At 42.2% G+C, this 13,831-nt stretch overlaps 1 protein-coding gene across 3 annotated transcripts in view; it reads right to left on the bottom strand.

Annotated features, from left to right (window-relative positions):
• Positions 1-13,831, bottom strand: part of RGS6 (regulator of G protein signaling 6) — a 340,045-nt gene that overhangs the window by 305,727 nt on the left and 20,487 nt on the right. For 2 of the 3 annotated variants that reach the window (XM_061611195.1, XM_061611196.1), the window contains exon 2: positions 31-126. In XM_061611195.1, coding sequence (XP_061467179.1) covers positions 31-105 — 75 coding nt within the window. In that variant the 5' untranslated portion in view covers positions 106-126. Of the gene's footprint in view, positions 1-30; positions 127-2,289; positions 2,365-13,831 lie in introns of those variants that run through there. The other variant, XM_061611197.1, reaches the window with a different exon arrangement.

Here is a 13,831-nt window from a genome sequence, read left to right as displayed (position 1 = left end):
ATACACATTATGAAAGACTGAATGCCTTACCTTTCTGTAAACAATCATATTTGGAGAACTCTCCTCTTGATCGGCAGTATCCATGTCACTGGGTCCCTGGGCCATTATTAACTGTTCTCACCCAGGCTGTAAAAGGCAAGCAGAATATTCAAGAGGACACCCAGATAAACTGAGGTAGGAGGATATACCTCAAAACCAAATGCATAGGCATATGAGGCCAAAGTTGTGCTCGGCATAGTTATTCCATTATATAATGCCCAAAAGGCATCAGACACAGAAATATTTTGATCTGACTGATGAAATAACAGCCTGGAAACCTAGTTATAAACATACTGTTACAGCTTTGCTGAGTGGTGTTAAGATTTTAGTTTTCTTTGGATGGCAGATCCCTGAAGAAGGGGCAATATTTGTTTTGTTTACAAATGTGCAAGCAGAGCATACTGGTAGCCAGAGAAAAATTCCCCAGAAGGCAACTTGGGCAACCCCATAAGCTACACCCAGTTTCAGCTAAATTGCATCTGGAAACTCTTCAAGACAACCAACTGTTTATTAAGCAGTCTGCTCCCTCAACATTGCTGGAAAGATGTCACTTTCTCCAAGCCCTGATGCGCACATCATTAAAAAATACAGAGGGTTACCAGCCAGTGTGGTGTAGTGGTTAAGGTGTTGGACTACGGCCTGGGAGACCAGAGTTCAAATCCCCACATGGCCATGAAGCTCATTGGGTGACCTTGGGCCAGTCACTGCCTCTCAGCCTCAGAGGAAGGCAATGGTAAACCCCCTCTGAATACTGCTTACCATGAAAACCCTATTCAGAGGGTCGCTGTAAGTCATGATCGACTTGAAGGCAGTCCATCATTATCATCATCACCAGCTATCAAAGACCATCTCTAAGCCTCGGTGGTTAGGAATGCGTTTTACCAACTTCGGTTGGTAGCCCAGCTACGTCCCTATTTGAGTAAAGAGGACCTTACATCAGTGGTACATGCTCTGGTAACCTCACGTTTGGATTACTGTAATGCGCTTTACGTAGGGCTACCTTTGAAGACAGTTCGGAAGCTACAACTAGTGCAAAATGCAGTGGCCAGATTGCTGACAAGGACCAAGCGGTCCGAGCATATAACACCTGTTCTGGCCAGCTTGCACTGGTTGCCAATATGTTTCCGGGCTAGATTCAAAGTGTTGGTATTAACCTATAAAGCCTTATACGGTGCGGGACCACGATACCTTGCAGAACGCCTCTTTCGATATGAACCGGCCCGTGCACTACGTTCTGCTACGAAGGCCCTCCTCCGGGTTCCAACTCACAGGGAGCCCCGGAGGGTGATGACAAGATCTAGGGCCTTCTCAGTGGTGGCCCCCGAACTATGGAACTTCCCCGAGGAAGTACGCCTGGCGCCGACTCTGCTCTCCTTCCGGCGCCAGGTCAAAACCTTCCTATTCTCTGAAGCATTTTAAGTTACACTGATTTACTTTTTAAAATGTTTATTGTATTGGATTGATGATTGTATTTTAGTATTATTTTGTTATTCATTGTATTTTTATGCTATTTTATGTTCACCGCCCAGAGAGCTATTGCTAGTCGGGCGGTATATAAATTTAATAAATAAATAAATAAATAAATAAATAAATAAGCCATCAGCCCTCCATCTGGGACTATTAACTAGCAATCTGCTTAACAAAGGAATGATTGGCCACCATCTATAACAACATTTATTCAGAAGTAATTAATACTGAACTTAGGCTCAGTGCTGACTGGGGCTGATGGAAGTCATAGTCCAAAACATCTATAGGACACCAAGTTCGGGAAGGCTGGACTAGTCATGTTGCTGCCTGATGGACTTCTGATAATGGAGCACCATTAGCAGAACCTACTCAGATGATAGCCTATTTGATGTTTCTCCGTCTCTCATACAAAAATATCCCACATGGAATCCCAGTCCATCAAGAGTTGCCTTGTGCACACTGCATTCATTGTCAATGAGTAAAATGCTGGGCATCTGTATAAAAGGATAGCATCAGACACATGCATCTTGGATCCTGAAAGCCACAAAATGAAGGTGTAGAGCAAAAGAATGATGGCAACCAATTAGAGGAGTCCTATATCTATGAGTTCAAAAATCCAGGCATCCAGTAGGCACTGGCCCCTAAGAGGTTAGTTTTTTTTTTTGTCTTAAGAAGAGATCTTGCAAAAAAAAAAAAGGTTTGCATCAATGCCCATTTGTTAAGCAGTCGCCTCTACTTGACCAAGAGTTCTTACAACAAACTGACCCATCAGAATGCAATTACCTTAATGCTTGGCCAGAAATGGTTTCATTTTGAAGCTGTGCATTAGCCATTTTCTTTGAATTATACAGGAAGAGTGCCCATTACCATAGTCATTTACTTGGCCATAGACATTGTTTCTATTGAAAGATACAATCAGGAAGTTATTCTTTTCCAGGAGCTCAAAATACAACAGACAAATTCAACTCCAACATGACTGCATGTCTAATTACTACTGAGAGAAGTAGAGAAAGAGAACATTTACCATTACTTTTGCTATTAGGCAGTGGCGTCCCAAGGGGGGGGTGACCCGTTTTGGGTGTAGTCAATAAGGGGGTGCAATAAGGGGGTGCAAGATGGAGTAGGGTTACCAGGTGTCTGATTTTCAGTAGGAGTTTCTGGTTTTGGGGGGGTCCCCTCTGGGTCTCCGGCTAACGTACCTTAATCTCCGGACTCTCTGCTTCAATTTTTTTAAAAAATTAAGTTTCTAGGTGGTCTGGTTCCCGAGATATTCACCAAAACGTCAGCGGCCCCCACGACTGTTTAATCTGTTTATTAACGGATCTGTATAGCAGCTCTTAGCAGAGCTTGGAAAATTTACTTTTTTAAAACTACAACTCCCATCAGCCCCAGCCAGCATGGCCACTGGATTGGGCTGATGGGAGTTGTAGTTCAAAAAAAAACTTTCCCAAGCTGGGGCTCTAACCCCGCCCTTTCAGGATTGTAGCCAATAAGGGAAGCCAGGGTTGTGATTTGCTGACCCAGGCAGTGCTTGGGCTTCATTGCAACGTGAGAAAATGGTGGTTTTCAGATCTTCAGTTTCAGTAATAAGTAAGAATATGGCTTAAAGTTTTTTTTCTCGTGTGCCTCAGGCTGACCCTGGGCTGTTGGAGAAGGCAGTGCTTTGAAAACCTTGGCAATATGAAAGTATTTAATCCAATACTTGCTTTTAATGCTAATCCCATGTACCTGGAGTAAACCCCATTGAATTCATTAGGACTTACTTTTGAGTAGACATGGTTAGGATTGTGCTGTAAATTAATGGGACTTCTGAGTAAATATAACAAAGAATTGTGTTTGTGTTTCCCTCTCTCTCCAATCCAATTTTTAAAGCAGGCAGGGTTTACCTAGGTATCACATTTTTTATTATGTAGGAAACTAATACTGATCTTTTAAAAAAATGTTCTGCAATGACCAACTGGTTTGACAATAAACTATTATATGGGGTGTATTTTTACAAGTGTGTGTGTGTGTATGGAGTCTTTCCAACAATCCTGTGAGGTAGGGTTGGTGACTGGAAACCAAGGCAGCTCACAATAAGAAATAAATCCCTTTAAAAACCAATAACCATAAAACAAGTATAAACAGTTGCAAAACAGCTTAAAGTGACATGATTCTGAATTTGGGGTTGGGTGAATGAAGTTTATTTATTTATTTTGCCAGGGCAGCAAACAAAAGCACTAAAACACTTTAAAAATCATAAAAACAGACTTTAAAATATATTAAAACAAAACTTATTTAAAAACATTTTTAAAAGCTGTGACTCCAAAAATTATTTATGTATTTTATTTACAACAGTTATATACTGTTTTACTGTAAAAAAATCTGAAAGCGGTTTACAGAAAGAATTAAAACAATAAAATTATTGGTAAAAACAAAGACATGTATTGAAAAACATTCAAATTAATAAAACCAACAATGAGTTAAAAACAGATTTAAAAACACAATAGCTTTTACATGCGTAGATAGGCTTGCCTAAAGAAAAATGATTTTAGCAGGGGCTGAAAAGGAGTGTTTGCCTAATGTCAATAGGCAAGGAGTTCCAAAGCGTAGGTTTTGCCACTTCATTGTTGTTATGTGCCTTCAAGTCAATTTTGACTTATGGCGACCCTATGAATCAGTGACCTCCAAGAGCATCTGTCATGAACCACCCTGTTCAGATCTTGTAAGTTCAGGTCTGTGGCTTCCTTTATGGAATCAATCCATCTCTTTTTGGGTCTTTCTTTTTTTCTACTCTCTTCTGTTTTTCTGTTTTGTCTTTTCTAATGAATCATGTCTTCTCATTATGTGTCCAAAGTATGATATGTGTCCAAAGTCAGAGGAAGGCAATGGTAAACCACCTCTGAATACCTCTTACCACAAAAACCCTATGGACAGAGTATCCAAAATGCTGCCACTTTACAGGACTGATTTCTTACAATAGCAGAACAAGTACTATGTGGCTGTGGAAAGCACAGCTTGAACTTGGCCTGGTAGCAAATCAGCAACCAATGCAGATTTCAGAGCAGAGATATTATGTGCTGATAGGAGCTCACTCATGTCAGCAATCATGCCCCAGCATTCTGCATTAACTGAGTGGCTGCCACACCAGGATTTTTTTAGTTTTGGTTTTTGGTTATGAATCCTGACTGGTTGTGGGATGCTAAGTTGTCTGTCTTACTCATAGGAATCTTGTTGTGGTTGGTATGGTATTGCATTTAGGAAAGCATCACTGTCTTTTGTTTTTCATTTTCTGTTTGCATTTCATTTACCTTTAACCTCACTCCCTTACACCCATAGAAGCAACAGCAGTGGTTGTATGTGCTCAGCTGAACCCCCTAAAACCCACTGATGATGCACCTTGTCGGTTGCATGGCAGTTTGTTTCTTGCCCAATAGTGGTAAAAGAGAATTCACATATTTGAAAGTGTGGCTGAAGTTGTTGTTCCCAAGCTGCTGCCTGTTTTCTCTCTGTCAATTATTACTCACTGGAATTGGGTTGGCTGTCAAAGTGAGTTTATAGCAGCCCACAGGGTAGACAGAAAGGGTAAGAATCTTTACTCTTACTCATTTCTCAGACCTCTTTCTGAAGTGAAGGGTCAAATCTGTAAAGAAGTTTGGAGCAGCCACATTAAAAGGTAAGGGCAGGGCATTCCAGGCAAGGGGTTGCCAACCCTGCTTGGATATGGATCTCTTTGCAAAGGATCCCTAGTCAAGCTTTACCAACAGCACAATCCAAACTGCTCAGAAGTAAGTCCTGTTGAGTTGTATGGGGCTTAGTCCCTTAGTGCGTGAGTTTAGAATTGCAGCCTTCAGGGGCATCCATCTTTATTCCTGAATGCTTCCATCTAACATCTCCAAAACACTAGGCTCCTTTCTTCCTACAGTGGCCTTCCAGTGACTGGCCTGGCCTGAAGGCACTTAAACCTTTCTTGCCAAAAGCAAGTAGGCTAGATTAAATGTTCCCTACCCAGGCTCCATCTTTTAGCTAAGATTTCTAGCTTAATTTCCAATCAGATTTTTTTTTAATTGTATGCTCCTAGCAACTGTGATTGATGCTTAATGTATCATGCTTAATGACATCACTCGGGCTTGCCATGTGATATCACTCAGACCCGCCCCATGACATCACTCGGGCCCACCCCTAAAAACTCAGTTTTGGGGATGCTTCTGACCTGGCAACCCTAAGATGGAGTGTTCATTATGAAGCTGGACGTGCAGCTATGGAGGCCAAGCCAGGTGGCGGTGGCCTGAGCCAAGCTGTGTGCATCATCACAGGCGCCTCATGGGGCTTGGGCCGGAGCCTGGCATGCCTGCTGGCCCATGGCTGGCACCCGGCTCGGCCCTGCTGCTGGTGGCTTGCTCGGCCGGTGCCCTGGGCGAGCTGGAGGGCAAGCTGCACGCCACCTGCCCAGCACTGCACGTGTAGGGCCTGCCTGCCAGCCAACCTGGCCTCGGACGAGGGGCTGCAGCGCATGCTCCAGGCTGGGCGGGCACTCCACGGCGGGGCTGGCCGGCTCCAGCGGCTTCTTCTCATCAGCAACGCTAGTGAGCGCCCTCCCATTTGAAAGAGGCGCCTCTGAGGCTGAGCGAATACAGAGTGCTTTCGCTCTTCACGGTTTGCCAATCTCCCCCCCCCGCAAGTTCCCTTGCCCTGCTGTAAGTAATCCTCCGCGGGGCGCCTTCTGCTTCCCCAGCCCCCGTGGAAGTTTTAGATTGGAAGCTCCCGGGGGCAGGGACCTCTCTTCTTGTACCCTGTAAAGCACTAGGCACAGTGATGCCATCATATAAGCAAATAAAGTACACCCCCGCGCATGGTTTAAGTGGGATGGGAGCTTGTTAAATAAATTCCAAGACAGTTTTGAGGTCGGCGGCAGGAATCGCATTGAGGTTGTTACTGTGGGAATCCCAGCAGAGAGGAGTCAAATGTTTCCACTTTTAAACATGTCTGTTTGTAGTTCATGGGGGGGGAGAATCTAGCGCAGGGGTTCCAAACCTTTCCCCCCAAGGACCACTTCAAAATTGCAGACGGTCTTGGTGGCAGGGGACTATTAAGAGGAGGGGGGTGTTTAAAAATGATCCACCCCAGGTGTCAAATACGCTAGGTACGCCACTGCTAATAGGCAATACATTAGAAAAAGCATCGGACCATGAAAAAATAAAGTCAATATTGGCAGAGTCAAAATAGTTTCATCATCATTTATCAAGGAGTTTCAAATAAGAAGATCTCTTATTTTATGCCAGTTTGTTGTGGGGCTTCAACAAACTGCGGTACTTCAAGCATATAATAAAAACCTATTTCAGAGACTTAATACCCCATCCAGTATAGAATATTTCACAGTTAACGGTCATGATGAATTCCGGATCTAAAAACAGAAGCAATGAAAATCAAGTCAACTTCAAGACTGGAAGTGTGTGTACAGTCCTTATCTTTAAATTCAAACACCCTGATCCAGCTTTAGTCAAACAAGCTACACCAGAATTTGAATGGAGATAAACATTAACAGAACAACCCTGTTCTATGAAGCGAGTCCCACTGAGTTTAGTGGGGGTTACTCCCAAGTAGGTAGGCATGGGATTGTAGTGTAAGGGTAGAAAATAATGAATGCACACAGATAGCAGCATATGCAAGGGTGCATCTGATTTATGCCTGCATTTCCTGATCAAGCAAGTAATACCTTCTTCTATGCCTAGACCTTCTGCTCTGGATCAGGGTGAAAAATATGGTGCTGAGCTGAAACAGGGGTTCAGCATGTTTTGGAAATATATTCACACCTTCACCTCTTTTAGGCAATCGGACAGGAAGGGTTGAATAAAAGCCCTGTTTTCTGGTATTGACAGAAATGTATGGCCTTGGACAAGTCCCTGTCTTTGAGCATCTGTAAAATGGATCTGCTATATAGGGTTATTGCAAGGATTAATACAATCAATATTGTTCTGTACTTTGCAAATTAAGAGAAGATTAATAGTAGCAAAAAGGAAGTACTGTGCCTATAGCACTGCAGGTCAAACTTTTAGTCCTTGGAAATAGTTGGGAGGTAAACAAATGCTACCATAATCCAGCAAGGGCAACATGTGGGAGAAGGCAGGCTTACGTGAAAGTTTTCCCTGCTGAACCATGAACTGCACATGCAGAGGAATGGTGGAGGTGCAGTTCCTAGAGCTGGTTTGCTATAACCAGCACTTGGAGCTGTGCATTCAGTTCCCAACATGGGATTAGGAACTGCATACACATACCCTCGAACATTTCACAGGTGAAAATAGGGACATACCTGTAATCAAATACTCTTTTTCATATACCACCAATCACTAACAAAATCCCTCTCCCCGCCATCACTACACTGTGTTGTTGAATGCTCTGCTTTATTTGCTGCTCTAGGCTGTATTCCTATATTCGGCAGTAACCACTGATTTAAGAGGCAATAGACAGTTCATGATATGATTTGGGTTAATGAAGAAACTTAATTGACCTACAATATGTTATCAACAGTTCAGAATGAACGTCAGCTGCAGCATCTGAATGGCTGCTCCAAGTCAATTTGCCATCTTGCCCCGACCACCACCGCCACCAGAGCAAGTCAAGGAACATAGTAGCCAAGGCCGGTTGAGTTGCCTGAACCAGAAAACCCTACAAGCATCTCTTCCCTTCCCTGGCCACAAAAATGCAATAATAAATTAAATATGAAAGAATTTGCTGCTCTTTCATGGCACCCAAAATCAGCTGCCAAAGGCAACTGCTTCACTCTGTCTAATGGTAGGACTGGCTCCAGACAGCCACACTGCACAGCACTTTTATGTTTCTGTGTATACATTTTTTTTCTCCAGAAAAGACACATCCATTATGCATTGGCAGTGCAATCCTAACTACATCTACGCAGAAGTCAATCCTATTGAGGTGAATGGGACTTGCTCCTACAGAAGTGATCACAGCCTCAAGAGATTTAACTTCCAGAGGTAGATGGCCACCTATTAGGGTTGTTGTTGCAGCAGATTTCCTGCACTGGCACAAGGTTGGACTAGGTCCCTTCCAACTCTTATGATTCTTGGGAGTCAGTTAAAACCTTGAAGAATGATACCTCTCACATGAACAACATTTCAAGAAGGCATCCCAGAAAGGCAAAATAAAGATTTACCTGGAACATTTCCCAGAAAGTGGAGAATGTGCCTGCTAAACGGGGACAGCTGGAACCTATGCATGCTCAGCACTGTACACCGACAACCAGCTCTTTCAGCACTGATTACCTATTGGTCAGGGTGAGGGAGCCGAATCCAACACACACCCTCACTTCAGTCTGGATTGGCGCCATTGTCTTTACTAAACCTATAGGACTGCCAGATGTAAAATTAGCCATGTAACTTAAGATTTTAGGAATAAGATAGCTTAGGAATGTCTAGCTCAGTATGGCCGACAATGACTGGCAGTGGTCCATGGGTCTTTTACAACCCTACCTAGAGATGCCAGGAATTGAACCTGGGACCTTTTGAATGGAAAGCACATACTCTGCAATTGAGATACAATCGTTACCTATCTTACCGAGTTCAGTAGAGCCTATAGGATTGGTTTCAACCCAACTGTGTTTACTATAGCTGTTCATGCCAGGGGTAATGGCCACAGAGATGCACATTCCTCTATTTATGGTTTCCACATTCATTTCAATGCAGATTAGTCCATGTATCTTACAACACAGAGATCTGCCCCTCCAGTGAAGTGAATGGAAAAGCTGTTGTAGGTGGAATGAATGCTAGAGTACCTGTGCCCACAAGACATCGCTGGATCTAAGCAGTGCAGGGTTCAGGTCTAGCTCTTAAATAAATACCCTGTATCACTTTATAATGTTCAAGGCAATGCTATGACAGTATATTGCTTCACTAATAATGAATTTTGCATTAAACCTGTAGCTTATCTTTCATCTTATTCCTTAATCTTCTATTTATGACATCAAATTCTGTTGCTAGGGAGATGCTTACGCACATCATTATGTGAATAGGTAACAAGACAAATGGGTAGTTCTTATACATTTCCCCCCCTGAAATTAAAATACGCACACCCCGCATTGCAGGTCTATGCTATCGAGGCAAAACTATTTCCCAGAGGGAAGGCAGATCATCAGTTACAGTATAAGGCTCTATAATAATGCTTATTCCTGACTGGGTAAACTGAAATATTCCATTGGAAAGGCACAGACCTAACTCCCAAACCTTGTTGCAATTTTTTTATCTGACATGACAACTTGTCACTTTAAAACAGGGCTTGAACACTGGCTGATGTGATGATTCAGATATTCTTGTAAAGATTTCTGAAGAAAACAGCAAGGAACTATGACTATTAGGTTTATTAGGGTCTATCCAGAGTATCAGTTTACAGCCCAATAAATGTACAGTTGCTTATTTGTTGTGGGGGATTCAGAGCTTGGAAAAGTTACTTTTTTGAACTACAACTCCCATCAGCCCCAGCCAGCATGGCCACTGGTTTGGGCTGATGGGAGTTATAGTTCAAAAAAGTAACTTTTCCAAGCTCTGGGATCATCCAGACATCTTTCTGCCAGGGAGCATAAAGAGATAAACTGCAATATATATTTGCTTTTAGTAAAATGAGATTATTGTTGCTCTCTCCCCCTACCCGGCTTTCACCGTGTGAATCAATTTGAATCAAATTGAAATTCAACCTGTGTGTATAAACTGGAGGTGAAACAGAATTGAACCCAAAATCTCTTGGATTTTTTTCAAGCTGAATTGGAATTGAACCCCTAAACACAACAGTGAATGTAACCAGCTCAACAATAGTACACAAGAAACACAGCTCAGTAATCCGATACTCAAAATGCTTCTTTGAAGATGGTAAAAAAAACTATCTGGGCCTAGACAGGCAGGCAAAAGATATATTTTGAAGGAAGCCATTAAAGAAGAAAAAAGAGGGGAAACCACAGCCTAGAGAGAGGGCTCGAAGATTGTTTGTTCTTATGTCTCTTGAATGTATCTCATCTCCAAGTACAAACTGCTTCCTTCAGATGACAAAAAGAAAAAATGAATCTAACTAAGCTGTGTGCCAAGGATTGAAAAGCAGTGGCTTTCCAGAGGTTGCTGAACCAGCACTCACATCACCTGACTATCAGCCATGCTGGCTGGGGCTGATGAGAGTTGCAGTCTGAAACTTCCAGAAAGCACCAAGTTAGGGAAGACTACTATAGGCTAATCTAGAATTTTTAAAGAATTGCATTCCTAATGGTGAATTTAGTGAGACTGAATTTTCATTCAGAAATATCTGATTAGGGTTGACCTTTGAGCTACTTCTCAGAGTGTGAGACATCTAAGATGCAGAAGGTCCTTTGTCAAACTAAGGTCCAAAAAACACAATGGTCCCAGGGTTCTGTTATCAGCAACAATCATCTCAGTAAAAGCAAAAATTTGCCACCCTGGGCTTCTGCTGGGAGGAAGGGTGGGATATAAATCAATCAAATAAATAAGAACAATACAGAATTGCCTTGCTGAAAAGACCAAAGTGTGTTAAGCATCCTATTTCCATCAGGAGCCAGTCAGATGCCTCTGGAAGAGCTTACAAGCAGGGTGGGAAGATCACAGCCCTTCCTGTTGTTTTAAAAGGGATGAGATGAATCCATGGAAGACAGGTTTATCAAAGGCTATTTATTACCTATGATCATTAAGAGGAACCTTGATAATGAGGTGCAGTACATCTCAAAGAATGAAGTCAGAGGTGTACTGCTTCTCCATATGCTTTTTCCATGTAACTATCATATTCATGAGGGATGATTATATCAATGGCACTACTTCCTTTTTATGTGTGTGTGAAACCAATCCATCACCACAACATGGATTTCATAAGTAAGTTTTGCACTGTATGGAGAAGAATTTGGTTTTAGGGAGAATGAGGTGACCACCCAAGGTAGCTGATCTGAGGCGTCATCAAAGCAGCAAATTGTTAGTTATTAAATTTATTATTAGTGTGTAATTTTCTGCCTCAGGTGCTGCAATAACTTGACCAGCCTTGGGTACCATGCACCTTCAGTTGCAGGGGATGACACAATTTGCTGTTCCGCCCCAGGCAGCAAAATGCTTTGTGCCACCCTTGTCTGGACCTGCCTCCAACATCACTGAGTGTCTCCAAGTTTTAGCATTAACAGCGGGAGATGAACGTCTTTCTATCTTACTCTCTAACCAAACCTGGGCTGCCAACCTTTTTGAGCATCTGGACACATTTGCAAACCAGATAAACTGTTGTGGGCACCATACACACTCCACAACCAAGCACACATCACAACCTGTTCTATTGACTACAACAGAATGTTTCCTCCAAACTTAATTTCAGTGGAGAGAGGAACAGGAGACCCTCCAGGCACCAGGAAAGCCACTATGGGTGCATGGGACCCTGGGGCAACACACTAGTGACCGGTTCTCTAACAACCAGACATGTTCCAATAGGACATTTCTTTATTTGAAGAGCTAGTAGAGGACAGGCATCTTCTATTTGAAGTCTGTCTGGTACAAGTCCACTTTAAAGACAGGGAAAGCAGGAAGGGCCTTGAAGTTGTCCATCAACAGTTAGCACCTGGACAGCAGGCTGAGCAGGCACATAGGTCACCTGGCTACAGCCTTCTCCCTATGGTGACATGTTATTGCATTTCTGTCTAAACTGCAATATTTCTAAGCTTGCATCTCTACATGTACATTAGTAGATAAAAACGTTATGCACACCTATCTTATTTTGTGGTTATGTGTTTGATATAATACTATTTCATCTGCTATTGGGAGAGAGACAAAAATAACCCTGAAATGAGCTAAAATTGTATTTTCTGTTTTTGCTACGTATGTCAAATGTAAAAAGAATATTTGCAAACTGAAATTCTTTCTGTCCTGTAAGTAGGTAAATATGACAGAGCTCTGGATGACATAGCATTAGTGCAGGCAAGCTGCATAATAAAAAGTATAACTTTTCCTGTTAAATAGTTATCATATTCATTCATTTACACTGCAGTTGGAAGAGTGTGAACTCACAAAATGTATTTGAACTAGTTCAAAACTGGATTAGAGTGGCTGAACTGGTTCCTGAAGCATTTTTTCAAAGTCAGTATCCAAACCAAAATGGAACCAGAGAAGCTACTGATGAACAGAAGCTGAAACTGCATCCAATTTGCAAGTTTGACTCCGTTTTAATACTGTTGTGCAAGAATCATTAGTTGCTAATGGATCATTTTCACAATATAATGGACAGCATGCTTTACAGCTCTCCTCTTCCTGCTGCCAGTCATCTGTTCCAAAAGGAAGAGTTACTGAAACTAACTAGTCTCAAGATAGATCATAGAAAAGTGTTTGCTCAGTTCCATGCAGAGACGTTTACTCTGTTATTATTTCACTTCTCCTCCAAGGAGCTCAAGGAAATGTATGATTTTCCCCTTCCACTGTATTCTTATTTTCCATTACAGCAAATAACAAAGCAGTTCACACCACTTTTAAAATTAAGAAATCCAATCAAGCTAAAATTATCAGTAAAGACATTACAACAGCAACAACCGAGAGCACCTAGGTCTGATGCTAACAATCAAAGAAAAACAGGATAAATAGATGGGTCTAACTGATTACAAAAGCACCCCAGAGCAGGCAACCGTGGAGTTCCTTATAACAACTCTGTGAAGTAGATTGGTTTGAGGGATTATAGTTGGCCCAAGGTCACCCAGTGAGCTTCCTAACAAAGTGAAAAGCTGAACCTGGGTCTTCCCAGTCCTGGGCCAAAACGAATCGACATGGACTACAACACGTTGGCTCACTCGGACTCTAAAAGCTTTCACGTATGAGGTTTAGATTGCCTTTGAGCTGTTCTTGTGCTATTTATGTCTATGTCTGATCATTCTTTGTGTGGAAGAGAAAGCAGGGAAAAGACATTTAGAACAAGTAGGATTCTGGCTAACTTTGCATTCACATCAGAACCTGACTGAAGCCAAAACTGCTTTAAATCTCACGTATGAAAATGCCCTTTAGCCCTCAGATGGGCAGCAGAGGAGAAAATAAAGGCTCCCCCACCATTAATCTTTTAATCTTATAGCCTTTGTAGGCTACTCTAGCAAGTCCAAGCTTGAATGGTAAAAGTATAATAACCAGTTCACCAGTAGAGAATGGGTGGAAGAAGGAATAGCCTTGCTGCGGAGGGACCCATATGTTATTTACTTTAAAATTTATCTTAATATTATATTTTTAAATTCTTGTAACCTCTCCTGGGAACTCATGGTAAGAACTCTAAATAGTAGTAGCTAGTAGTAGTAATAATCTTTGAAAGGCTTCTCCAGACTCTGCCAGAA

Source organism: Rhineura floridana, chromosome 2 (genome assembly GCF_030035675.1).
Source record: "Rhineura floridana isolate rRhiFlo1 chromosome 2, rRhiFlo1.hap2, whole genome shotgun sequence".
Lineage (NCBI taxonomy): Eukaryota > Metazoa > Chordata > Lepidosauria > Squamata > Rhineuridae > Rhineura > Rhineura floridana.
The sequence above is the reverse complement of the archived record's forward strand: the minus strand, read 5'-3'. Positions and strand labels throughout refer to the sequence as shown.